This window comes from Taeniopygia guttata, chromosome 10 (genome assembly GCF_048771995.1).
Source record: "Taeniopygia guttata chromosome 10, bTaeGut7.mat, whole genome shotgun sequence".
Taxonomy (NCBI): domain Eukaryota; kingdom Metazoa; phylum Chordata; class Aves; order Passeriformes; family Estrildidae; genus Taeniopygia; species Taeniopygia guttata.
Window position 1 is genome coordinate 18,157,147 of NC_133035.1, and position 27,134 is coordinate 18,184,280.

The window sequence follows — 27,134 nt, forward strand, 5'->3', positions numbered from 1 at the left end:
ACTAAAGACCACTCCCCAGCTGTTTTCCTTGGAGCATCACCCCTCTGCCAAAATCCACTGTCCAGAGACCACCCCATGGCCAGGAGCCACTGCAGTGGCTGAGGGAGCCACGTGGCTACACAGACCTGAGCCCTGGACATTGCTCCATGGAGCATCCCTTGCCTCTCTCCACTCTGCACCCTGTCCTGCTGCTCCTGGGGCCTGACCTGACCCCAGCCCCAGGGACACTGTGCCACCCCGGACCCTGCCTCACTCCTGGGACCCTGCCTGACCACGAGGACTCTCTGATTTCAGGCACTGTCTGACTCCAGGGGTCTGGTCTGACCCCCTCTGATCCCAGGGGACCTTGTGAGGCATCAGGGAGCCCCCTGACCTTTGGGACCTGCTGGTTTCAGGGACTGTCCTACTACAGGGTCTAGCCTGACCCGGGGGACCCTGCCTGACCCCAGGGACTGCATCTGACCCCCGGGGACTCTGCCTAATCCTGGGGATCCTATTGGACCCTGGGGTCCCTGACAGACACAGGGAGCCTTCTGATTCCAGAGATCCTTCGATTTCAGGGATCCTCGGATTTCACAGACATTGTCCCACCACGGGGGTTTTGCCGGATCCCTGATGACCCTATCCGACCCCGGGGTATCTCTCCTCCTCCAAACTCCAGGTCCCGCTGCGGTTATCCTGTCATCCCTGGTTATTCTGCCCACCCCAGTGTCCATGTCCCACCCCGCAGCCGCCGTCTGACCGCAGGGACCCCGTTCCTCCCCCTGCCCTGGGCTCGGTCCCGGCCCGTCCCGGGGGATCCCACCCCCGTTGTTGGCGGAGGGGCCGGGGCCGGGCCAGGCAGGGGGGCCGGGCCAGGCGGCGGCGGGGCCGGGGCCGGCGGCGGGGGCATCCCCGCCTCCTCGCTGGCAGCGCCGGAGCCGCCGGAAACCCGCTGGTGCTGCTGCCGCCGCCGCTCCGTGTCCCCGAGAAGTTGTTGCCGAGGGAGAGCGGCGGGGCCCGGGCCGGCAGCCCCGGCCCGCCCGGCATGACCGTCCGCCCGGAGCCCAGCGGGGCAGCGGGGCGGCGGCCGAGCCCCTGAGGGGCCGGCGGGGAGCCATGGAGCAAGTGAGTCCGGCCGGGAGCGGGGCGGGCAGCGGGGGTGACCCCGGCACAGGGAGGGGGGATCCCCGCATCGGCCACTTCGGGGTGTTTTCGGGTGCTCGCCGGCGCTGGGACATCCCGGCCCCGCTGCCCCGCGGGACGGCGAAGGAGACGGCGGGCGGGGGGTTCTCCATCCCCGGCAGCCCCCGGAGCGGCTCGGGCAGAGCCTCGGCAGCGCATCCCCGCAGCCCTCGGGATGTTGGAGCCGGCCGGGAGGGGCTGCCGGGCTCGGCCGGCGCTGGCACAGCCGGGCCGGTTCCACGCGGGCTCGGGCCGTCCCGAGTGACTCCCGCTGGGGTGTTGTCCTGCCCTGCTGGAGCCCGGCCTGGCTCGAATCGCCAGCTCGGACATGTCTACGCACCTCCAGCCTTCCTCACTTCTGTTCTGCTCCTCCTTTCTGTTTGGGACGGGTTTAACTCGGAGAAAGGCAGTTCGGTGCTTCTTCCGCACACGGTTTTCATGTCCATGGGATCAGACACCCTAATAATCCATCCCTGTGAGGATTGATTAAGATGCCACAAATTTGTTGACAAGTTAAACGGGTCGCTTTCTCCCCTCGTCTGGCCACGCAATTATTCCTGCTTCCTTTCCTTGGATGAGGTTTTGCTGCTCATGCACAAAGAAAGCTCCCGGTAGGACGGACTGCCGGAGGACTTCAGGCTCTGTCTGGTACATGCGATCCCTGTAGCTGTGGCTTGTCTCTCCCCCCTCACACCCCCTTATTTCAGCTCCCAACATTCTGTGGCAAGAATGAAAGCTCTTTTAAAACAGCAGGGAGACGGCAAAGCAGCCCAAGTTGGTAATGACTGAGAGTTGTTATTATCTGCTGGCATCCATGAAATTAATCCACAGCAGAGAAACTGCTTCCAGCTGGCAGCCACTGGCCAAAGGGGCTTCACACTTACCCCAGCGCTGGCTGGCCGCCTCACGGGCTTCTCTTCTTTAGTGATACATGACTCCTCCAAGGATTGCTTGTAGAAGGGGTGTCAGAGGCAGTTCCCCAAGTTCCACGTGGATCTGAGCACTTTGTTTCCAGTGGAACAATCTGTTCTGCTCCAGCAGGCTGGGGAGAAGTGGAAGTGCTAACAGCAAGGTTTGGGAGATAATGTAGAAAGGGAGTAAAAGAGTGGATGTGTGGGGATGCAGGTTGTCTCCTGGGAGTTGTTCATCAGCACCTCGGTAGAAGGGAGTGTGTGATAAGATGCTTGATTGAAATGAAGTTGATGTAACTGGCTAAGGCACTTCTCTGTTCTGTGTAACTTTAAAAGCACTGTGATTCAACTCATGGGGGTTTGTTTTGTTGGAAAACATGAAGATTGTGTGGGTTTGTGGGCCCATAAAATACAGGGCAGGGGAGGAGAGAAAAAACTGCCTAGTTGTTAAATAAAAAGCCATCTTGTCTGATTCGGGTTCTCTGCTGAGCTGCAAAATGTGAGACTAACCCAAGCTGAAGGAGTGTAACTTGTGTTTCACTTATAATGCCACCATGATATAAATGCAAAAATGGCTCTTACAGATTGGTTTTGGGAGTGATGCCTTTGGCCTGAGCTGGCATTGGGATAGCTTGGTTCTTTCATTTACACTGGCTCACTTGGCTGATGTCAGGGGGCTTCTTCTCATGGAATTACCACAAGAATTAATCCAGCCCAAGAACATCCCAGAAAGGATATCTGAATATTCTGAATATTTCTTGTAGAATGGTCATATATAGCTGAGTTAACAACAGCAGCTCATGTCTTTGTGTCATGTTCCCATTTTAATTGTGGAATTGCAGACAGGGGACACAGGATGGACACAATGCCCTGCTGCCGGTGCCCTTCCCTGGCCAACCTCCCATTGCCAATTTGGGGCAGAGCTGGCATAAAAATAATCTGCAAAAATGTCAGGCACCATCTCTGAGACTCTTCTTGCTTTTGCAGGAACAAAGTTTGCAGTTGAATCATCTGGGGTTTTTATGTCCTTAAGCTGCAGGTGAGAGATTACAGCACCTGCTCCCGCAGTGCCAAGGAGGGGAGGTGCAGTCCCTGAAAGGCTGAAGAGCCAGACCCCAAACCAGCTCTGCCCCTGCTGTGCCTCGTACAGAGGTGCCAACATGAGCCTCTGTTGTTTTTCAGAGGTAGATGTTAGGTGCTGTGTCTTCACAGAGAGTACTTTTACTTTAAAACAAATGTAGTTTTTGCTCTGCTCTGCAGATAGACATATTTACCATGTGACTTCAGCCCTTCTGCCAGGTGGGGAAAAAAAAAGCCCAGCAAAAATTCACCTGCCAAGCAAAAAAAAGCCTTAAAGAGTGAAAACATTTTAGCAGTTGTTGGTCTGGGCTCACTTGAATAAACTCGTCATACAGCTACATCCATGCACAAGTGCTGTGAGGGAGGTTGAAGTCCATACCCAATTATCTAAAAATGACATCAAAAGGGTTCTCAATCAGGAAACCAGCAGGTCTGCATTTGTGCAGGAATTGATGTTTGCTGAAGTCGCAGATCTCGGCTGAATACAACTTCCTGGCAACCTAAAAAGTCAAGTTTAAAAAAACCCCACGCTATATAGTCCCTCCATTTCCCGGAAAACTTTTTGATGCTCAGTCATCCTGTATTGTGGCCATTTCAGATGCAGCTCAGTATAACTGAAATAACTTCTACAAAAGGCATCGAGGTTGTTAGAGGTTTCAGCCCAATTTTCTTTTAGGTGAAGCAGTTTATTTGAGTTTCATGTTCCCAGTTTGCACCTGAGCCTACCGGCAAAGCCCAGCCTGTTCCAGATCTTAGTGGAGGTCAGAATAAATGTGGGTGCATGGGGTGTTTAAGCTGTTTTTCTTCTTTTCATGGGTGCAAGCTCCCTCTTTGGAATAAGAGCTTACCCTGATAAAAGCTGCTGTCCAAGGGTGTGTTCAGTGGGAGTTTGGTGCATGAAAACAGATTCGTTTGCAAGGCTCTCCTCCTGGCTGTGGGAGTGTCCAGCTCTGACTCTGTTCCATGCACTTGGGATTTTCTCATGTTATGAAACAAGATGTCTGAGCTTCAGCTGGTCCACTTTGGGCAGTGAGGGCCATTTTGGGATGTCTGGGGCTCTCTTGCTTGTCACACACCCTCTTTTTGTGTGCCAGCTTTCTGCAGCAGGATTGCTGCTATTACATTTGGAGACATGGAGAAAACTGAGTCTGGGGGAAGTGGGGTCCCTGGGAGGAGGCTGGAGGATTTGGGCTTGGCCTCTCCTCACAAATCACAAGGTTGGTGAGGTGATTGTGTAAGGGGATTTGGCTCAGCGGGGGATTCTCCTTGCCTTGCTCCAGGAAAAGAGGCTTATTGAGGGGTCCATGGGGTGTGGGGAGCAGCAAGGTGCTCCAAGGGAGGGGTACAGGGATCCTGCCTTTGCAAAGGCTCTTCCAGTGCACTGGAGAGGAGGAAAGTTTTCATCTTCAACCTGCTGGGAACATTTTAATGTGGATGTGGTGAAGTCCTGTCCCTCATGCTGTGGATTTGCCCACAGGAGTTGGTTTGGGGATGGTGACCAAGCATAGATGCCTGGAAGAAAAGCTTGCAGAAGTGGCCTTGGACTAAAATATAAGTGTTGCTACTGATGCCAGAAGAATCCATTGTGCTGGCATTCATCAGAAAGCTGGAGGAGCAAGGAGGAGAGGAGGCTGCTCTTTTTCAAGGTGCACTTGGTGCACGAGTGAGCAAGGAGTACCTCCCCAGAGAGAAGCAGAGCCCCTGGGGGAGCAGAGGAGCAAGGTGGACTTGTTACCGTCCCAGCAGTGTCTCCAGGGATGGCTGGGGTCAGTCCTGTGGGAGCTGGTTGAGTTTTCCTCTGGAAGATGTGATGTAGTGGGGAGGGACCACATTTGGTGGGTGCCAAAATCTTCTCTGGGCTGGCTTTCTGATGATGGAAACTCCTCATGCCTTCTGTCCTTGCAGGATACAAAGGAAGAAGTCTCAGAGAAACCAAAGTGTGCTCCAACTGCAGAGAAATATGGCTGGATTAAAAAAAGCAGCGGGGGGCTCCTGGGACTGTGGAAGGATCGTTACATCCAGCTACGGAAAACACAGCTCGTGGTCTACGAGGATGAGGTATGGTCACAGCTAATGGCCTTGAATGAGGGGCAGGAGCAGGCCCCTGGGGACACATGCATGTCCCTGTGTTTTTTACTCTTTCCTCCAGCCCATTCCTTCTGAAAGGGCTTCTCCAGTTATCTCCAGGAAGGGTAAACGCTGTAAAAGAGACGGCAGCTGTGTTTTAAATAGATTACATATTATAAATATTTTAGCCACTGAATATTTTGACAGAGCCATTGCCAAAATAAAAAAAATGGGGGGCAGGACATCCTGTGAGAAGGTGAACAGTGTAAAGCTTTGGGTGGAAGCAGGATACGTGCAATGAGGTTTTGGCTTTTGAAGGATAAAAGTGATTGTAGCAGGCTGACTTCCCACTTGCCACTTGAGAGGATGGCAGGCAACCCTACAGCCCTTTGGCATCCCTCAAGCAGCTCAGATTGTTGCCAGCCAGACTCTTCAGGGATTCTTTTAGCCACTGAAGGATGCAGAGTGAGGTTGTGAGTGCTTGCTGTCCTCCTTAAGCATGGACAGTCTGGATTTGGCTCATCTTTTCCCTTTACTTGAGCCAGTTCTGAGTAAAGGACCCCTGGGAGCCTCATCCTGGACTTCCCTAGATAAACTTCATGCCTTAAGTTCATGGCCACACTTAGAGCTGTTTCCAGACAAATGAGGAGTAAGAGCCAAGCCAAATCTGTCCTGCATTTTCAGGCGAGAAGAATGAAAAGGGCAGGGCTGGTCCTGCCAGGATGCAAAGGTGGCTTTGTCCTGAGTCAAGCCCTTGTTCTTGGGCTGGAAGCAGCTTCTGCAAGAGCAGAGTTTGCCCCAAAAGTTAGAAATGACAGCGCAGAGCACAAACTACACCAAGAGAGGTTTGAGATGAGGGGTGGGTCGGTCTGAGCCCTGTGCTGGCCTGTGTGTGCAGCAGGGTGGGGAGCTGTGGTCTGCACAAGCACCACATGCCTGTGAGGTGTCTGGTCCAAGAGGATCTGGGTCATTTGTGGGCATCAGGACGATATAAAAGCAAAATCAAGTAAAACTTCATGTGCAGTGTGTCAAGGGAAGAAGAATAGGGAAATGTTTCAGCAGCTGCATTGCTGCGGTGGTTTCAGGAACAACAGGACTGACAGTTCAGTTCTCTTTTTTAAAAACATACTCTTGCCTAATAAAGAAGATTTGTTATAACAATTTAGGTTAAAGGGTACTACCTCTTCCCTTATGCTGAACACTCCTGCTCTTCCCAAATCCCAAAGCTTTCTGGTGTCATTTGTTCTTAGCTGTGAAATGTCAGGAAGAGTGCAAGAATAATGACAGGAGAAGTCAATGTCAGGTGATGAGCAGTTCAGAAGGCAGGAAAAGCAAGGGGGGGTTCTCTTACCCAGAGGGATGCAGCCTGGTCCTGCAAACTGTTGACTCTCTGTAGATCATTTCCCAGTGCCCTGGACACCTGTTGACTCCAGCTGAAGCTTCAGGAACTCGAAGATTCAAAATCTATAAACATGACGTAGGTTTTTTTTAAAGGGCATGCCTTTAAAAACAAGATACATGAAGGCTCTCATTACCACAAGGGAAAAGGAGGCTTTTAAAGTAAGATTAATTTTCACAGACATTCAGAAGAAGGAAAAAATCCCAATCATTTAAAGGGTTATTTTATTATCTCAAGAAGGAAAATGGCATTTGTAACAACCAGGCATAATGTTTTCTGGTAGCCTGTGGATTGTGGTAACATCCTGTAATAAATTGCATCTGTAAGCTACAGTAGCTGCAAGGTCCCATTATTGTAAATAAGGGATCATGTTAATATCTATAGGCTATTAAACTGGCTTACAGTGAAGTCAAATGTCTTAGGAGAGGAAATTGCTGCAAAATTATCTGGTAGCACAATAGGATAACATGTGATTGTGCAGACTTACTACAGGGAAACCAAAGGAAATGGCAATTTTCTGCACTCAGGAGGGGTCTTGTTGCAACAGAATTGAGGCAGTTCATGTTTATTACTGTATTTATCTTCCTTTAATGTGAGTCAGGGCAGTGTGGCTGTCTCTATCTTACTAATGGGGAACTAAGTTTTTGAGATGGGAAGGGTTGATGTCTAGGCAGAGTCTGTGGTGCAGTGTGCTATGGTGGTTTGCATTTCTGGAGTTCAAGGTGCCATTTTTCCCACTGGAAGTTCTCCACATATCTGCTCTATGTGACCCTGGAGAAGGACACAACATTCCAGACCATCCTCTGGCTGAAACATTTACAAATGGGATTGTTCAGTGCTTGCTGAAAAGGAAAGGAGATAAAACCTCAGGCAACAGTAATAAAAGGCATATCTCCATATGTATGCTGAATTAGACTTGGATGGGTTAAATGGGGGGGTCAGCTTCCATGTGGGCAGGCAGGAGGCTGAGCATTTCAGCTGGTCTGAGCCCATCAGATTTCCAGGAACTGAGCAGTGCCTTGGACTCAGTGTGCTTTTCTCAGTCCCTCCCGTGTCCACCCCTTCACAAAGGGCTGCTAATGTTGCCTTTAGCAGTTGTTTCCTATGCAGGCCACCTCGCTGATGCAGTTGCATGAGCTTGGCTGCACTTGTAGCTGAGGTTTAGGTGCAAAACAAGAGCAGAGGGGACGGCCAACACGAGATAGAGACAAATACATTGTACAGTGTTGCTGGAAAGGATAGTCTGAGCAGCACACAAATAATACATCATTATCAGTAGCAATCTCCAGGAATGTGCTCCTGACCTGCCCTGGGAACTCGTTCCCCAAGTTCCCTGCTAGTCAGGCTTTGGGTTTGGTTAAAAGCAGAGCCACCTCCTGAAGGAAATGGCAAATGCCTATTGTGTTACCTGGAGCAGATGGGGTGAAAGTCATCCCACACGGCTTCGGGTTTCTTTCAGCGGATGGAGAATGGAGGGAGATGGATTTCTTCTCTGCTGTGCCTGCATTTACAGCACCTGCATCTGTACCCTCACCTAAATGAAGATGCAATTAAGCAAGATGTTTGTATATTCCATACCCAAACGTCAGGAAAGGAGGCACTTATGCAAGTACAGGGTGCTCAGATCCCAAGAAACTGCTGTGCAGGTCGGCACAGAACCAAGTGGGTTACTTTGTAGTGGGGTTTCTTGTCTTCTTGTCTCTGCATATTCTTGCAAGAATAAAAAACCTACAGAGTTGTTTTTGGGTTTTTTTTCTGCCTGAAGACCAGGCAATTCTATATAGGGTGGCTAGACAGATCAATATTATCACTTTATGGATTAGAAAGCATCAGTCTTGAGTATGGACTTTTTTACCCCCTAAACAGTGCAGCTAGTGCTTAGACCTGTCTTCTTCTTGTTTTAGGGTTTCTTTGTAAGTGTATTATTTGACAGGGAAAAATCCTACTAGATTCTAGAGACCAGAGGATCCACTTGGTGTTCAACAAATGGACACTTAACATCTACATTTTGCCCCTGATAAAGTGATATCAAGGTATACCCAAACCTGATTTGTTAAAACACTTTGAGAGCCTTAAATAGAGAAATAAATTATTATTTCAGGTCTGGACATTTTACACTGAATGGAGGGTCTCAACCCCTGAGTGTGTGTCAGTGAGGAGGTTTTTGCTGGGAATTACACCTTCATATAAATAAAAATTGCAGGGAATCTTTTCCCCCCACCTTTTTATAAACTTTTCATTAAGGAAATTGTTTGCCAAGTGTGATTCTTCAGTTAAGCACATGCATTAATATGTCCAGGTGTTCAGTAACTTTCTTCTTAAGGGCCAAGCCAATAGACACAGATATGTTTGTCACAGGATGTGCTTCATGAAGAGTTAATGGAATAGTTTTTCTGTATTAAATAATGAATGTAAGGATTCTGTACCAGGATTGGGCTTATCCAGAACATGTGTCAGGGCAGGACTCTGGAAGTGACCTTGTCTCTGCATGGTGCTGAGTGTCCTCCAGGTCCCAGGAAGCTGAAGGGACCTGGGGACCTGCATCAGGGTTGGATCTTTTTTCTGCATCTTAGTGTTGCAGGACAGATATAAAGGATCTCTTTGTGACCCAGGTAGGCTCACAGAGTGGGGATGGCTGCTTGCCAAGGGTAAAACATAGACAAAAGCCCCATTCTGGTGCTCCCTGAACTCAGATGCTTTTCCTTTGCCTCATACATGGAGTTTTTATATTTCTCTGGCTGCTTTCTTCCCTGCCTTCCCTGAAGAGGATAACTCACTTGAAAAGTTCAGGTCCTTGAGATGAAGGAGCCATAGCTTCAACAGTCAAGGTGTTTCCGGGAGACAGTGTCCTGCATGTCCACATCCTCTCTGCCCTTGTTCCCTGGCCAGGTCACAGTCCCCAAAGCCTCTCCAGGGAAAAGACAGACAGCACGAAGGCAAGAGGCAATCTCACAGCAAAACCACAACTCTCCACCCTGCCAAGTCCCCTTGTTCCCCAGTTTGGTGTTCCACAGCCCCTAGGAAGTGGAGCATGGCTTGCACGGTGAAGAGTTCCAAGAGGCAGGACGGGTGGCATGGACAAAGAGGGTGACAGGGGCTCTGCTGGGGACAGAACTGCTCGAGAGCAGGGAGGGTGGGCAGGAGCTTGGGGCTGGTCTCTGCTCAGAGTGCTGCCGGAGCTCTCTGCATCCTGAGCCCGGGGAAGGAGCTGGGAGCTGCACCGGCCGTGCTGTAACGTGGGCGGTCTTCCTCCGAAGGCCAGGATGAGATCACCCATCCCCGAGGCATGTATTCCTGACCTCACCCTCCTCTGTCATTTCTTGGCCGCGGAGGGGTTATTATTTCCATCCCTGTCCTTTTGCAGTGACACTGCGATACCAGGATTGCAGCAGGAGCCTTCAAAGGGCCCGGTAGCGTCAGCAGGATTTTATCAGCTGGGTTTTAGGTTTGGGCAGGATTAATCTCCTTCTCCTAGTATGCGTTTTCCCAGTTCACATTCACCTACTCAGTGTTAAATGAAATAAACAGTAATGTCATTAAAATAATAAACCTAAATTAGATCCAGACGTCCCTCGGTGGCTCAGGACTTGCTTTGTGTATCGGCATCAGCCCTCCAGGCCCCCATCCCCAATAGGAGGGTTAAAAAAGCTGAAATGCAGGCTGAGTTCTGCACAGCGACTTAAATGTCAAGTGGTAAAGGGAGGAAATTCCCCGCAGCCCACTTCCCTCTGAACTCTCCATTCCCTGCCTCCAGCCACGCAGCAGCTTCCTGGCTATGACATGTTTCCTCATCCCACACCTCCTTCTCCGCTACAGGAATTGCTAAATACAAACTCATACGGGCACAGGGAGCTGCCTTGGGAGCAGATCCTGAGCTGGGGGTGGTTATGGCCAACGATTTTAATTCAGGATGGTACTGTGAGGTTCATGAGCCATGCTGACTGTAGCACTTCACTGGCGAGAACTGCTCTGAGATTCTCACTGCTCATTTGTGCTTAGCAAAAGGGAGCTTTGGTCTCTGCTGGGATACTGAGACATGAAGAATATTATCTGCCCAGTGTTACGCTGCAATTCCTATTAGGGATGGTGCTCTGCAGCTGAACTGAGCCACGCACCACGTGTGGAATTTTAGTTATGTTACTGGGAGAAATGAGCCAAGATCGCGGCCGGCAGTCATCAGTGGAGATACTCCAGAGATAAATATTCCCCACTGAGATGCTGGCCCAGACAGTTTTGCTGGCTGTACGGGGCTGTATTTCCAATCCCAAGCGTTTTGACAGCTCAGAGTGTGGCTGCAAGAGGGCTGTGTCCATCACACATGGCTCCTGCTGACCTTTGTGATGTGAGGACCAGTCTGCCCCAGCTCAGTGTTGCAACAGGGCTCCCCTCTTATCCCTGCTCTGGCTCAGGCTGCCTGAGGGGGCTCTTTGGACCATCGTGATGCTTGTGTCATCTTCCCTGTGAAGAAGCAGAATCACATCTCCTCCTTTCATTGTGGGATAGAGGTAGTGTCACTTCTGGCTGCAGATCCCTGGATGAGGCCAACAGCAATGACAGAAGCTGGTGTTACTGTCCCCAGCCTGTTATTTGCTCAGCCACTGTGGACCACTAGGCCTGTAGCTTAAAGACCAGGGTGTTTTCTTAATGAGATGCCAGCCTGCTTTATGGGGCTTTCTGGCTGCATGCAGGTTATTTTTAAGGCAGAAAAACTTTTAGACAGTTGCAAAGGGAAGAAATGCAGAATTTGATGATCTGTGATTGATTTCAATGCCTCCTCTTCATAATAATGTTTCCTTCCCTCTCTGCAGGATGAACAGAAGTGCATAGAAACAGTGGAACTGGAGAGTTATGACAAGTGCCAGGAGCTGCGTGCACTACTAAAAAGGAAAAATCGTTTCATTTTAATCCGCTCCCCGGGTAAGAAGGTAGGATTGCCTTTCTCATCACCCTCGAGTTTGCTAACTCCAAAGTGAGTTCCAGCCAGCTGTGCCCAGAGCAGATGAAAAGCTCTGAGGCTGAGCTCCTTGGCAGCTGGGAGAAATGGCCTGTAGCTGTGACGGGTGTACAGTGTGTAAGAAGGAAAGCCACTGTCATGTAGATTTCTTTCTTGTTGTGGGGAAAGGGTCTTCCTGTGGCTCGACCTTTTCCTCTTGGTTTTTTTTTTTTTTCCTGCCTTAGCATTTTATTTCTTCCAGTACACCCTAAGAAATGGTACTTCTTAGATCATTCCCTATGGTTCCTCCTTGTCCTCTGAGCACATGTGGATGCTGCAGCTTTGCCCAAGTCCAGTAAAATCAGTAATTCCAATCCATGTGCTGAGAAAGTTCCTGGAGCTAGGACCATTGATCTGAGAAACTCCAGTGCAAATTTACTTGCAGCCAAACACTTCCCAGGAGAAAAGATTTATTTTGCAGAATACATGAAACCTTACATCTGTAACTTCCTGCACAGCATCTGGTTAGATCCAAAAGTTAAAAACCAGACTGGCATTGCAAAGAGACTATACATTCATCTGAGCACTGGGTGTACGCAAAGACATCCTGCTTTACTTGCTATCTGTATTCATCATCACTACACATCTTTCAATGTTCTCCTTAGCTCCTACTTGCATGCTATCCATTTCAGCATCTTTATGGGCTAGAATTCTTCATTGTTACTTTGGAGTACTGCACTTTGCCTTCTAATTTCAATGTGATTTTTTTGGCCTTAGAGTTCTTACTAAATCTCCCCGTGCAAATCTGAGAAATTTTGAGGGACAAAACACATTCATTTCCATAAGAACGTGAACAGGCACAAGTACCAACTTGCTGCATTCCCCTATCTCCATTTTGTTTAAGTAAATGGAGATTGTTTGGTCCTTGTTGTCACTGTTGCTTATTCTTTCACTCCAGTCACTTAGTGTTTATTCATATAATAAGACCCCAGCTGAGTTCAGAGCACCATTGTGCTAAACTTCATTCAAAACAACAAAACAAGGATTTTCCTGCCCTAGAACCCTGGGCTAGTGAGCTCCAGCAGAGCACTGGAGCCCAGAACACATTAGGAAGGAATTCTTTCCTGCAAGGGTGGTGAGGCCCTGGCACAGGCTGCTCTGAGCAGCTGTGGCTGCCCCATCCCTGGAAGAGTCCAAGACCAGGTTGGACAGGGCTTGGAGCAACCTGGAATAGTGGAAGGTGTCCATGTCCATGGCAGGAGGGCTGGGACCAGATGTTTTTTCTCTTCCAACCCAAATGATTCTAGGATTCTATGATTCTAAGTGTACACCTATTCCCAGGGAGGCCAATAATACCCTGTGTGCTCAGAGATGGGCAGCATGGTAGGAACAGGTATTATCTACCAGAAGTTTACTGAGAGAATTGTGTAATAGCTGCATATGTCTCTGCACTGCTCCATGAATCAATGCAGGGTGTGAGACGTGTTCCTAAACCTTTCATTTCTTGCTATGAGAAAAATATGCCCAAACTGTGCCCAAAAGAGTAACTTCATCCTTTTGGCATGCTGGCAAGTTTACAGCTACCCTGTTTTTCATGCCACTGATTCAATGGAGACCTAGATAGAGGCTACTGTTTATAAGGCTCTTTTGGTGAAAGGAAGGGCTTTTATAAATGAAAAGTTCCCTGTTTGTGGCTCCCCTCCCACCCTTCTTTTGGCTGGAAATCTGGTGAGGGTGTTGACACACAACATACTTTGGCAGATGTTAGCACAGGCTTCAATTAGGAGGCCAACGTACACAACTGTCCTTCTTCTGTTTTGAAATCGCAGCTGTGGCGATATATATCAGTTAAACATTTTCCATTTGGGAGGCTTGCTGCCATCCACAGTTTAAAATCACCCTGTGAGCCAGCTTGCCAAGCCCTGCCACATCTTGCTAGGTTTTTTTATTTTCACTCTCTCCTGAGCATTATGCTGAAGAATGAGTTTGAGGGACTTAGCAACAATCTAGGAAAAGCCATTTCTGTTTCAGTGCACAAATCTTGAATACAGCCCAGTTTAGTTGCAGGGGAATCCCAGTTTAAATCATGGATGGGATATTTTTGAGCAGAGATGAATCAGTCAGTTAAAACTACTCTGCAGCTGAAGTTGCACCTGAATAAATAAGTTGTCCTGCTAAACACTGGTCGTTGATGATTGTACCCGAGATTTTGCTTGGCCTGTTGACAAGGATGACATTTTTGTTAAGCTGTGACAATATGAGCATGTCACACGCCTGCACTGGTAAGGAACTGAAAGAAAGCACTGCCCCCTGAGCTTTAATTCTTTAGTGAAGGAAGCTGGCAGTGTGCAAAAGCCCTGTTCTGCTTAGAAATCTCAAATGCTTCATTCCATCCACAGCAATTAAGGGAAAACTTTTGGATGCAGAGAGCTGGGCTTCTAAGAAAGGGCAGTAGCCTTGGCCTGGAAACTTTAAAATGTACTACTCACAATGCAGAAAAGCACTGTAAATGATGCTTGGTGTAAACTCTGAAAATTACCAAGACTGGCACAAGTCTGGTGTTCAGTGGATCTGAAAAGCTTTAACTTCAGGGAAATATTAATATTGGGAAGAGGGTGGTAGTAAGGAAAGAGTCCACCAGTAAGTCCTGCAGCTCCTCAGGCATCCTTGCACCTGTGGTCAAGGATGGAAACTTCCATTGCTTATTTTTCCCTCCATCCAGTTTTGAGGTACCTGGAACTGCCTTCATCAGGGGCCCAGCCTGGAAGCAGCAGTAGAATGCAGTGAGGTTTGGGGGAGTCTGCTCCTGGGGTCTGCCAGTCTGGCTGAGATGCTGCATTGTTCCCAGGGATGATGTAGCTCTTGGTTCAGCTGCAGAAAACCACCAGAATCCTTTGACAATTGTCTCATAGAAACATGGAATGGTTTGGTTTGAAAGGGACCTTGAAGATCACCTAGTTCCAACCTCCCTGTCATAGGCAGGGAGTCCTTTGTCTTTTCCTTTCCCCTTCATGTTACATAACCTGACAAAATCATGTAGAAGAAGGCAAGAAATGACCTCCAATCTGGCAGATAGACTCTGCTGCACTCATGGTAGTTTAAGATGTTACTGACATAACTCTGCTGCAACTTCTGCTGGAGGTGACTATCCTGTACCAAAAGTCAGCAGAAGGGAACACATCCCCGCCAGCAGTTCACAGGCAATTCACAGTCCAGTTTAGCCCAGCCCTACTAGGCTTTGCACTGGAACAGAAAAGGACCAAGCACGGGTTTGTGTCACCTACCTCTGCAGCAGATCTGCAGAATTCCTCAGCAAAGAAAAAGTGTTGGTAGCAGTCTTAAACTGCAGCTACAAGCTCTCCAGAGCTTGTCTATGAAATGACTTAGCACAGGTACAACAGACTGACCCCAGGAACACTTCTCATTCCTGGAAAGCAGGCTTGGCATTGCCATCAGCCTGTCAGTGCTGGAGAAGACTGATGTCTCAGGGAGGACAAGGAGCAGTGAGGGAGCTGGTGTGCTGCTGTCACGGACAGTGATCCGTGTGGGAGCTCCTGCTGCCTGAGGTCTCAGCAGTGATTCAGCAGGAGCTGTGCTGTGCTCTGAGTAACTGTCAGTAAATTGTGTAGCCTGCATTCATGGCTTACAATGGTCACTAGGTTTGGCCATGACAGCTTTTCCTGGCACACCAGCCTGTTGTTTATGGCGTGACTCAGCCTCAGCTGGCTTAGCAAGAAGGAGTGCAAATGTGTTACCCTGCCTGCTGTCCTCTCATATTGTCACTGACTCTCTGCCTTAAATTCCTGCTGGAGAGAAATGCTATGGGAAATACCCATCCTTAGATATATCTGCTGACGTCTGTAAATATTCAAATGAGTAAAGATACAGACAAAAGAAATTAATTTGTTCCTTGTTTGCTGAGAGCCTGGGAGTCTCAGAGTACCGTGCAGAGTCCCAGTGACAGGCAGGACTGAGACCAGCTTCTTTCTGTCTCTCCTCTGCAGCTTCCTTCTTTACAGAGAGCTCCCATCCCATTTGGGTGAGCTTCTTCTCCCCAGTGCTTTGGCTGAGGACAGGAGCTGAGGATGGATGCAGACAGACCAGGGACTGCAAGGCAGCAAAGAGGCTGTGGCTGGCAGCAGCCTGAGCATGAGCCTCTGAGTCCCAGCAGCCTGACTCTGCCTTGGTGTCTGTAGGTGTCTTATAAAAAGGAGAGAAAAAATTTCTAAGATACCTGGGCACTGGGAGGAACCTGTACCTCTGTGTCACAGCCCCAGGAAGCTGTGCAATCAGGGAGCAGAGCTGCAGCAACACGAGGCTGACAGTGCCCACACTGCCCTGTGGGTCCCACTGTGCTGCTCATCCTCCCTCACCCAGCTCCCTTCTGCTGCCACCATGAGTCCCTTTCTCTCACCATCCACTGGATGTGCACTGATGGCAAAGGGTTGCATGCCAGAGAGACATCTCAGGTTCTCATTAACGAGGACCCACCCCCCTGAGGTTCTCTCTGCTCTGCCACAGAGTTGCTGACACCAGTGCTTAGTCACAATCTGGGAGGCTTTATTTGGAATGAGGCACAGAAAGTGGCACTGGAAGAGGAAGCTTGAAGGGAGGCAGGAATCCTTCCCCTGAACAACGTGTACGGAGATTTCTAAACCCTGGTGCGGGCTGCCAGGTCTTTGCCAGGCAGTGCAGCAGCTCAGCTGCTCACAAGTAGAGCTTTCTCATAAGCTTGTATAATCACAAAGCTTTGGGGCAAAATCGTTTCCAAACAAAAAAAGTTTTTAAGCACACACAAAACCAGGCCAGCTTGGACTAAAACAAAATCTGGCCATTGCTCTGTTTTGGAGCTTTGCCTTCACTTACATTCCCTGGTTAGAGTGGCTCTTCTGCATCCCAGACAAAGGGCTCTTTTTCCAGAGGGCTGTGGGTCAGGCCCTAACCTCCCCTCTGAGCTCTCAGGAAGGCATGGCAAACTGATCAAATAAAGAATCTTTCCCCAAATTACTCCTTAACTCCCTGCTTGCCATGATGGTTGTGAGTGTCTGGCACTTGGCAGCTGTGATGTAAATCCACAGCATTGGCATGAGAAATCAATACAGAAAGGAAGAACAGTTGGTTTCTAACAGCAAGAGTGGGTGTAAGGAGATCAGGCTTTAGTTCTGCAGAATTTCTGATGGTCCCTTCAGAAGTTGCTGAGACCCAGAACAGTTGCTGCTTTGTTGTGCCGTGAACAGGGAGCTGCTAAGAGCACTCAACTGTCAGTCACCATTAGCTTTGTCCCCCTCATTTAATATAGTCCCTGTTTTATATAGACACTGCTGTGATTTTGGAATGTGGGGCCTCTTTTACAAAAAGGGCTGAGGCTACAACTGCTCTTGAAGGTAATGGGAAAGTGCAGAGTACCTATAGGATGTTAAATACCCCCAAGAAACTGCTCCAGGCAAAACCCCCATGAGACTGTGTTTTGAACAAGCCTCCCTGTAGCTCACTTCTCCACCTGGAATTTCAGTTGCCCTGAAAAGGAATCTGTGAAGCTCCCCAGATACTGTAGTGATAGGCAGGAAAGAAAAAAGACTGTCAGGGGAATCAGTAATTCTGTTTTCAGGGCAGGGCTGGAGCAGAGTGAAATCAATAAGACATATTGACCCAGGAGGATAAAACACATGATGGAATAACTCAGTAAGAAGTGCCACCCTGTTGTTAGGGACAGTGCTAGGAGTAGCACACACAGCAGGCTGACATCCTTGCAGCCCAGAAACAATAGGAGTGTCTACCTTTTAAGTGCTTCATTTTGCAATGTTGCTGGTGTCCTTTAGCACAGGAGTATTCCTGTGTACCTGTGCAGTGTGGATTAGGGCACCACATGGAGCTGTTTGGGTCCCAGCTGGTCTGCCATGGAGCCTCCTGTAAGGTGAAGATGATATTTCTCTCACCAGAGTGTACTCTGGGGCAAAGCTACATAATACTGGTGAGGTGCTCAGAGAAAACAGCAGTGAATTAAATATCACCCTGCCTATTGTCACTGCTGTGGGCAAGAAGAGATTGGAAACACTGAGCAAAGCCATGGAGCTGTCCTGGAGGAAGTGAAGAGCTGACTGGCTGGAGGACAGGCGATACAATCACCCATCCTCCCTCCTTATTTGGGACCCATACTTCTTGCCAGTTCCCTTTTATATGGCCAGCTCTTCCCTTCTTCTTGGGGCAGCTCTTCAGATCCTAGAGATTGCTGGATTTCATTTGCAAACAGAAAAAGACATGGTGAATTTTTGCACTTACATTGCTCTTAAGCCTCATTGTGTCTGTGTTAGAGCAGCCAATGTCAGTGCCCCACATACCAGTATCAGTTCTGTTCTGCAGAGCCACAGGAACAGGGAAGCAGGCAGAGCCCACTGCATGCAGCCTTCCCATTCCTGGTATTCTGGAGGAAGTGGGAGATAAACTGTTTTACTTCATCTGAACCAGCCAGTATGACTTGGACTTTCAGTCTGACTCTCTGCAGTGTGAGCATTTGCTGTACAACTCACTGATGCTCCAAGAGCTATTCCAAGTGTTTTGCAGAAGGGAGAAACTTACGTTTTTACTACTTTAGTAGTTACCAAAATAAAACTACAACAAAAAGCTGTCCAGCATAACAAAATCCTGTTCATGGGAGCTATGCCAAAGCACAAAGGAATCTGTAGTTTAAACACAAGCTAGAAGTGCATGTTATATAGAAACTGAAGTGATCCAGAGGTATCTCTGGTCCTGAAAAGGAATGCTCAGCCAAAAATTCTCTCTCTGCTCTTGCAGGTTCATGATATCAAATTTCAAGCTCCAACTTTGGAAGAAAAGGAATCGTGGATAAAAGCTCTTAATGAAGGGATCAACAGAGGCAAAAACAAAGTATTTGATGAGGTAAGAGAAACAGTTTTCAAACTCCTGTGTTTCTGTATCTGTTCTTATTCATGGCTCCTTTAGCTAAAAGTAGAACTTGCCTGAACTCCTGTTCTCCCCATCCTTCCTGCATGCCAGCCATGGTCCAAGCAAAGGTGGTGTGCAAAGTAGGGCAGGTTCCTTCCCTTCAGAGCTTGGGATCAGAGGATTTCTGGGAGTCTGCCTCTCCCAATGGAAGCAGCTGGTGCAGAGAAGCAGCAGCAGCACTGAGTTGTGCAGGGCTGGGATGCAGCCTGGAGAGACTCATCTTCCCCACACTGGCATGGTCCTCAGCACCAAGCAGCCTGGAAATGGAGGTACTTGGTTAGGATATAGCCCAGTCTTCAGAACTGGAAAAGTCTGAAGTGACTCAGTCCACCAGCTATTCTGCCTGCAGTCTGGAGAGAAGTCTGGTGGAAAGTTACTCCATGGCCCTGGCCAAACCTGCCTGCCTCTCAGCTGGCCCCAGCACACCTGCACTTTCAAATTCTCCTCCCATCCTGCTGTACAGAGGGGAGGATGAAAATTGCACAACCTAGAATCTGTTTAACCTTGCCCTGCTCCCTCTTAGTTTGTAAATCAGCCCTGAGCTAAACCAAAGGAGCAGCATCTCTTCTGCAGGTCTTTCAGTAACTGAAAGGAAATTAAAAAAACCACCATGGGAATGACTCAAGAAAAAACGAGCAGGGTAAGGAGGGATAAGGAAATCAGCAAAGATGTTTAGCAAAGGAAACCAAAGCACTGAGTAAAAGTTTTGAGAAAAGGGCTAACTTGTGTAGATACAGTGCTAGAGGTCTAAACTCTTACAAGTTGGACTTTGCTTTTATTCAGCAGAGGGCAAAAGCATATGGGTACAGTGGGCAGTGAACTCTGCACACCCTTTAGCAGCACAGCAAGATGGGATCTTGGATCACCTCCCTGCCCTGTGATGTGGGGTTATCCTCCTTACAGAGGGATCCAGTTTCTAATTCTCAGTCATTCCAGTAAGGATCAAACATCAGATTTAATGTTTTTCCACACTGGCCAGGCATGGGCTAATGGGTCAAGACCTCAGCTGGCTTGGATTATCTGTTCTCCCCTGAAGGAGCTGTAAAACCATTCTGCCATACCAGCCATTTTTCTCTTTAAATCCCTTTTTCACCCTCACCAGCTTCCCTATTGTACAAAGTTATATCTGTTGTACCAAGGACACACAGATGTTTCAGTGTCCCTGGTCACTGGTGCTGCCCCTCCATGGGGAGCAGACTCCAGCCCTTGGCCATCACAGTGTGGGTGGATGGTCATAGAGCCAGCACAGAGAAACACCCATCTGGGCACTGGGACCTCCCTCCTTAGGAGTGTGAGGCAGTGGATTTCTCATCTGATTCCAGGAAATAAATTTGTTAATTCAGCTGGAGCTGTAATTAATCCAGGTCACTGCTCACACCTTCTCTTCAGTGTCCTGCAGTCATTAGAGCTGTGGAAGGGAAGGGCTGTAACGAAGTGCTGCTGATATAGTTCACAGTCAGGTCACAGTTATTAATGAGCTTTCACCTCTAAGATGGAAACAGCAGTTTTGGTGCTGTGTTCTGCCAGACGCAGGAGCTGGTCCAAGCACAGGCTGCAGTGAGGACAAAGCTCCTTGTGTCCTTTTTTCCCTGCCTCTTAGGTGGAGATAAGTTTAGCCATTGCAAACCTTTGAGACCTTAAGTATCCATCACATACATGCAGGGCTTTGCAGTCAGGCTGTAATTGAGCTCTGAGGTAAAGACTAGAGGTGAAATGCTTCAGCATTTCATTTGTGACAGGGACAACATTATGGATGTATCTTGAGAAATTAATGATCCTCTTCCTTTTTTGTTTTCCTCCTCTTCCCCCGTTAAAGGTGAAAGTGGATGAGAGCCTTTCCTTGGACCACGTGACCCGGGACAGGGTGAAGGTGTCCCACGGACGTCGGCCACCCACGAGAAGTCACCTAAAGGAGGTAAGTGCACCCTGATGGAGTGGGCCATCCCGCCAGCTGGGATCCCCGAGAGCTGCTCCTTCCACCCAGGTACCAAACCCCAGGGGAAAGCTGACAAGGGAAACAACTTCCTGCAGGACAGACTGTACCAGCACCTCTCTAATGAAGCTCCAGGTTCCCATAGATCTCTATCTGCTGCAGCACCTTACCATATATTTAACTTTTCATAACTCATAAGCTGTTTCACTATCTGGTCAGAGCCATTAGAGATCGAAGCTCCTATATTTATTTTCAAAGATAATTTTGTAGCCACAGTGGTCTAAGGGTAGAAGAACTGCATGGTCCACAGGGAGAAGCTGTATTTTTACTAAGCTAACCAGAGAAAGCAGACAAGCTTTCAAGCTTGCAAGCCCTTCCCTAGGTCTGAAACAGAATACATTATTCCCCCAGGCAGTTTTATAGACTCACTTGTCTACTTTTAACTGATTTTCTGGGTCTGTCACTTTAAAAAAAAAAAAAAAAAAAGAAAAAAACCCACAAACCTGCATTTCATTTCCAGAGGAGAGTTCTTACTAATGTTTGATTCCTATGATATATGAAAAAGTTTCTACAGACAGATTGATGTTTTAGCAGAGCATTAATCACAAGCAAGGAAGCTTTTTAAATCAAACCTTCTTTCTTCAGACTTCCAAGACTGACTTATGTGCCTGCACAACATTCAGATGACCCTTGTGCATAAAATGAAACCTTGAGACTTTTTACTTTGCATAGAAATGGAGGGAGAGTATCTCTCCCAAAGAAATGCATAAGAATGAATCATAGATTCCCATCCTCCAGAAAACCGCAGAAGAAAACATGACAAAAGTCACAGCAACAATGAAGTGTGGATTCTGTTGCCTAATATGGGTTCAGTAAGGTGGAGAGCCCTTCCCTGAGCACTAAAAACATCTCTCATCCCTGCTCAGATCACTATTTTCACAAGATACCTCTGAGGTTAATACCTCTAAGACATCTCAGCCTCAGCCAACATCAGGGGAAACTGACTTACAAATTTAGCAGCAGGAATGAGGGGATAGAGCCTGCAGAAAGATGTGTATCATGGCTGCTGGCTGCAGATTCATGAAGGAAATGGCATGAACATGGATTTTCAGTGTTCAAAGCGGGCCAGGTGAGGATGGGTAAGGGCCAAGCTGCCAGGAGGCAGCTTGCCTTCATCTCTGTGCTGGCCTGGAAAGGCAGAGAGAGGCTTTAACTAAACTCTCTGCACTGCAGGAGCCTGGCCCTGGCTGCAGCTGTGCCTTCGTGTGGTTTTGGGTTCCCTCACACAGGAACTGTCACCGCGGTTCTCCCTGTGGGGCACTGAGCTTACACACTGCAGTGTCTTTGCTAAGTCCATCCTTTTTAGGAAAACCTCTCTACTAGTGAGATTTGCACACAGCCTGTGGTCTGAAGGAGGTTTTACCAGCTGAGGCTTGGCCCTGGTCAGGCCAGGATGACCAGGGGTTAGAGGAAGCAAGCAGAAGGTGACAGGGTTTCAATCCCTGACCAAGCAACCTAAAGATCAACTTGGTTTATGACAAGCTCAAAAGCAGAAAAGAGAGCCTTTGTGGGGGCACATTGTAAGTGAAGGGGGTAGAGGGATCCCACTACCACAGGACAGAGAATAAAAAAGCAGAGTTTAACACTAACGCCCACAGGAAAACCAAGAAATTAGGCTGTTGTGTTACAGGCTTTAAGACCGTCTTTTCAAAGGAAGTAGTAAAATAAGTTCTGCACTTTTCTTAGACTCAGGGGCTGCTTGGTTTGGAAGGGACCTTAAGAATCATCTGCAAGGGCAAAGAACTGTTCTCTAGACCAGGTGCCCCTTCCAGTTTGGCCTTGAACACTCCAGGCATGGGGAGTTCACAGCCTCTCTGGGTAACCTGTGCCAGGGCCTCACTGCCCTTATAGTGAATAATTTCTTCTGAATATCTAATCTAAACCTGTCCTCTTTCATCCTAAGGCCATTCCCCCACGTCCTGTCACTCTACGGTCTTGTGAAAAATCCCTCTCCAGCTCTCTTGGAAGTCCCCTTAGACACTGAAAGGGACTTAAGATCTCCTTGAAGCCTTCTCTTCTTCTGGCTGAAAAACCCCAGCTCTTTCAGCTTGAAGCAGCAACCCCTTGCTTGCCATGCTGGTGGCAAAGGTTTTGCATTTTAACTTGAAATTAAAGGATGAAACACAGGATCAATGATAGAAATTGAAAACTTTCTCTCTTGTTTTTCAGGCTGCCAAATGTACATCAGATGGTATCCTGCGACTAGATCTGGATATAGTAGACAATGGACCACCAACCTTTGATTCCACTATCAGTGAAAGTGACAATGAGCCACCTCAAAAAGAAACTCCCAAGCCCCCTATGCCACCCACAAAACCCACTGGCACAAAAGAAAGCCAGGAGGCAGAGAACAATATTCCTGACCAGGAACATAAAAAACCTCTGTCTCCTCCGCTGCCTCCAGATAAGAAGCTTAAGGAATGCATCACATCAAAGGACAGTGTAAATGCCAAGGAAGCGGACTCTGGAAGTCCAGAGGAGAACGTGGAAGAATCCCAAGCACCAAGTGAGGAGAACAAGGAGAACCTCATTGAGGTCAGCAACAGGGTTATATCAAAAGCTCCAATTCCACTTCCTAAGAGCATTCCAGACAAGCTGAAAGTAGCTTGGGACCAACCAACCATTGAACCCAAAAAGACAGAAGACTTGGAATCATCAGGAGGTGATGGCAAAGATAACCTGGCTGAGATTGCTGCTGCAAATGTTTCAAAGCCTTCTGTTCCTCCTAAGGTGTTGCCAGAGAAAATGCTTGCCACAGAGAGCTCCAGCCATGGTGACCTGGAAGCTGGGGGCTGGGAAGAGCAGGAGTCTGGCAGCTCCAAGCCCCCAGTGAATGGGATCACAGCCAGCGAGGTAGCAGAGTTCACATCCCCGACAGCTGAAACAGAAGAAGGAAATGGGAGGACAGCAGCCGAGAAGGAACAGCAAACTTCAGCAGAAGAGACAGAGACTTCCTTAGCTACAGAAACAGACCAGGAGAGTGTAAAAGCAACTATTGAGAAGAAAGATTCTACAGAAAACACTTCAGGTCTCAAACTTCGCTGTACTTCTCTGGGAGACTTGCTCTCTGATTCCAAAAATAAACAAAGAGCACGTCCAGGCCAAGGTTTCCCAAAGGATTCCCATCAATGCTTAGCTAAAATGGAGGAGAAAGTTGCTAACGAGAGGGAAAAAGCAGAAAAGCTTCTGCAGAAGGTTTTACGTGAAGGTTTGGAACAGGCCCAGGAGGGGAATGGACCCCCAGTGGTGGCAGAAACATTGCTCAATGAGGCAGTAGAACAGCTTCGGCAAGCTTCACAAGTTTTGCAAGAAATTAAAGGTCTTGGAGAACTGAAAAAAGAAGGAACACAGAAACAGAAAGATAAGCAAAAGGATCTAGTGACTCTTTATAGGAGAAGTGCTCCCTGACACACTCTGCAGAGACTCCTTTCCCAAAATCAAAGCTAAACATTTGCATTTATGATTTGTACCATTGCTAGGCCAGTGTTTAAAGATGGTGTTTTGCTGTGCACACACCATGTTTGTGGGGCAGAATTGAGCTTTCAGTTATAGCATCTTTCTTTCTTCATGTTGTACATACCAGTCTGGTTCTAATCCTCTTAGCACAGCAGAAGGTTACAGGACAGTGAACAGTTTCAAAAATGTGAATGCATTTTAAGGATTCTGTCCAAAGTCCTTTCAATGGATCAGGCCTTAAAAATTACTGGTAATCAGACCAAGACAGATTTTTTGAAAGGAGCAGAATGGCTATTCTAGCAAAAGCCCCTGTTCTCTCTGTATTTACAGGCAAGCAAATACCAGATTACACTGGCACCTATCTGGTTTTCCTAGTTTAATCATTTAAGGATAAATGTAGTCAGTGTTCGCTTGCTGGCATGGTTTCCCAGACCACCTGGCCCAGTGACATCTAGGAATGTAAAGATAAACGGTTTAATCTTCTCCAAAGATACTCATAAAACCACATCCACAGTTAAAAAGTGACCTCACACAGAGGCAAACCAAACTGGCCAATTCCTGACTCCAAGTAATGTCCCTGATGTGGAGCAGCTGTATGAAGGCTCTTTGAGGCTGGTTCTGCAGGGCTTTAGGTGTGCTAAGCACTGTGTGAGTGAACACAAGTCTCAAAGCATCATTGCCAGGCAAGTATTGATTGTTCCTTTTTCATTAATAGGGAAATTGAGATTACACTTGGCCTGTGAAAGTGTCTTCTACCAGGACAACACATTTATTATTGAGGACCATATCTATCTGATAACTCTTAATTCCCTCAGCATTGTTAGGGACAAATAGCCAGGCATTTGGAGAAGTTGTGTCCAGGAGATCCCCAGGAGCTTCCTAGGGAACTGTCATAAAGCAGCTTTGGTGTTCCCTTAGTGTTGTCTTGGGATGTAACTGACAGGAGCAGGCACATCAGGCAGTGGGTCTGGATGAGATCCCCCCCTTCCCACTGAACATGTCTTTACCTGCTGTGTCCTGGCCAGCCTGAGAGCCGTGGTTTGGCCCAGATCTCTCTAATTTACACACATGGAGGGAAAAGGCATTTTGCACACAAAACTTTGGGGCTGGTCCCAATGGCTTAAATATATGAAAATAAAAATGCATTGCTATGGAACGGTCTGAGGAAGGCATTGCAGAAGGCTCCAGCACAATTCCCAGTCTCCCCTGTCCACCACAGTTCCTGTGGTCTTCAGTCATTACAGCAGTGACAAAATCGTGTCTTTGCACTGCTACTGTGTAGCCCCATACCCGAGCTGGGCCCTCTCCTCTATTCCCTATAACTGCTTTGAGGAGAATTGTGTGACAGCCCAGAGGGCTTCTCCTTTTCTTGAGCCAGGCTCTGGAAACAGAAAATGGCAATCTTCCCAGTCTGGTTTTGAGGAGCAACATGCTACCTAAACTCTTTTCTCTCATTTTCCAGTACTTTGTTCTTAGCTCATCTATTTCTTTTTCTCCTAATTTCCCAGGTCCCACAATTCTGCAGGGGGATGCAAACACCACCCACAGCAGCGGTAAAGTTTCGTTTGAGCCTCCTCTTAGACTAGGCATAGGTACTTCAGGTATGAGCACAGAAATGTTGGTTTTGGGCTTTCAAATACCCTGGTTTCTACTATCTGGAGCCAGCAAGACAGGTAGTGACCATAACTGATGCTTCTGCCTGTTTTGATTAAACTAGCCTTGGTTTTGGTAGTGAGTCCCCCTCTCAAGACAGACATAGATGTTGTATGAGAGTTCACTTGTTACTCTGTCACGTGGAAAGTTCTACATGGTCAAACGCTCAGGACTCAGGTGCCAAAAAGCTTTGCTTTGAGGCAAGGAGTTTCCAATGTCCTAAGCCCACCCAGAGGCACACAGCCTGAAGCAAACTCTGGACCTGTGCCATTTGCTGCCGTGGGTTCAATGTGAACTGTAGGTCATATTCAGCTTTCCAGACATACTTAGACAAGGGCTAAGAACACAGACAATATTGAGTGCCTATCTGCTATCTAAATGTATTTTTCTGCATGTGCACTTTTGTTTACCAAACACTGTGTGGTGTGAATGTGAGCTGTCAGAACCTGGTGTGCACTGGAAGTCGAGGGACATCAGCTCCAGAGAGCAGACAGGCTTTTGCAAGTTCTGTAACAGTAGATAGATGGGGGAAAACCCAGTTCACACTAACAGGAGTATACACAAACCAGGGCAAACTCTGGGTACAGGTTGATATCCCAAAGCTGAAGCCAATCCTGAACCTCAGGACAGGCAAATCAAAGCCTGGCACTGAAATCCAGGAGAATGACAACAGCTTATGGGGTAGCTCAGTCCCCTAATTTATACACAAATGCTTTTGCTCTCTCCAGTGTTTTCTTCTGGCAGTGTGTTCTGTGGATACTTGTCTGGCAAAGCACTGGTAAAAATACCCAGACATCCCTCTCTGTTACAGCCAAACCTACAGGATGTGCTTATATTTACTGTATATTTTTATATTATACTCAATATTCTAATGAATAGATGTCTGACATTTTACTGAATAGCCATCAGTAGGAACCCTAACAGATAAATACCCTCTACCTGTTAGGAAGTGGGCAAATTAAATAATTTTACAACCTACAGTTAATTACTGTATATGCTGTACTAACAGATCTTACTAGATTTGTATTATGTCTTGTAAATAGCTATAACTTAAGTGGAATCTCTGTATCACCCAGTAACTTTACTGCTGCAAATGCTATGTTAGAGAGTCTTGGTTTTAACTGTTTTTTCTCATAGATTTAACAGTTTCATCCTAAAACATCCAGCCTTCTATGGCAACTCCTATCTTCAGTGTACATCCTGCCACCATGCACTTTTGGTTTTTTTAATCTTCCTTTAAACATGCATTTAAACTTGCATCTAATTCCTGGCTGCACTAAGGCTAGGGGGTTTTGTGCCTGAAAACCCTCTGGGCTTGGAGTACTGGAGTGTGAGTCTGTGTTTTGGGCTGTGCCACCAGTTTACATGTCTGTGACAGGAAGGAAGTGAGTTTGCAAGTGAGCAAGTGTGGATGACGATCTGAAAAGCAGCTGCTGCAGCTCGTGGAAAGGCAGCACTTTTTCTCCTGTTTGTAAAGAGCTTTGAAATTTGGCAATAAAAACCTCCTTTTAAAAA

The 27,134-nt window shown here is 47.7% G+C and overlaps 1 protein-coding gene and 1 long non-coding RNA gene across 2 annotated transcripts; one reads left to right on the forward strand and one right to left on the reverse strand.

The window, feature by feature from the left end:
* The first annotated feature begins 772 nt into the window (after nucleotides 1-772).
* On the forward strand, nucleotides 773-27,134 carry PLEKHO2 (pleckstrin homology domain containing O2). Its single transcript, XM_030281267.4, has 6 exons — nucleotides 773-1,107; nucleotides 5,061-5,213; nucleotides 11,430-11,546; nucleotides 18,347-18,451; nucleotides 20,334-20,432; nucleotides 22,680-27,134. The coding sequence occupies exons 1-6, from the start codon at nucleotides 1,099-1,101 to the stop codon at nucleotides 23,916-23,918; spliced, it is 1,722 nt and encodes a 573-aa protein (XP_030137127.4). The 5' UTR covers nucleotides 773-1,098; the 3' UTR covers nucleotides 23,919-27,134.
* LOC115496584 (uncharacterized) lies at nucleotides 7,327-17,999 on the reverse strand. Its single transcript, XR_012057545.1, has 3 exons — nucleotides 17,332-17,999; nucleotides 8,030-8,155; nucleotides 7,327-7,463 (listed from the first exon to the last, which is right to left on the reverse strand). It is a non-coding gene; the product is annotated as an uncharacterized lncRNA (long non-coding RNA).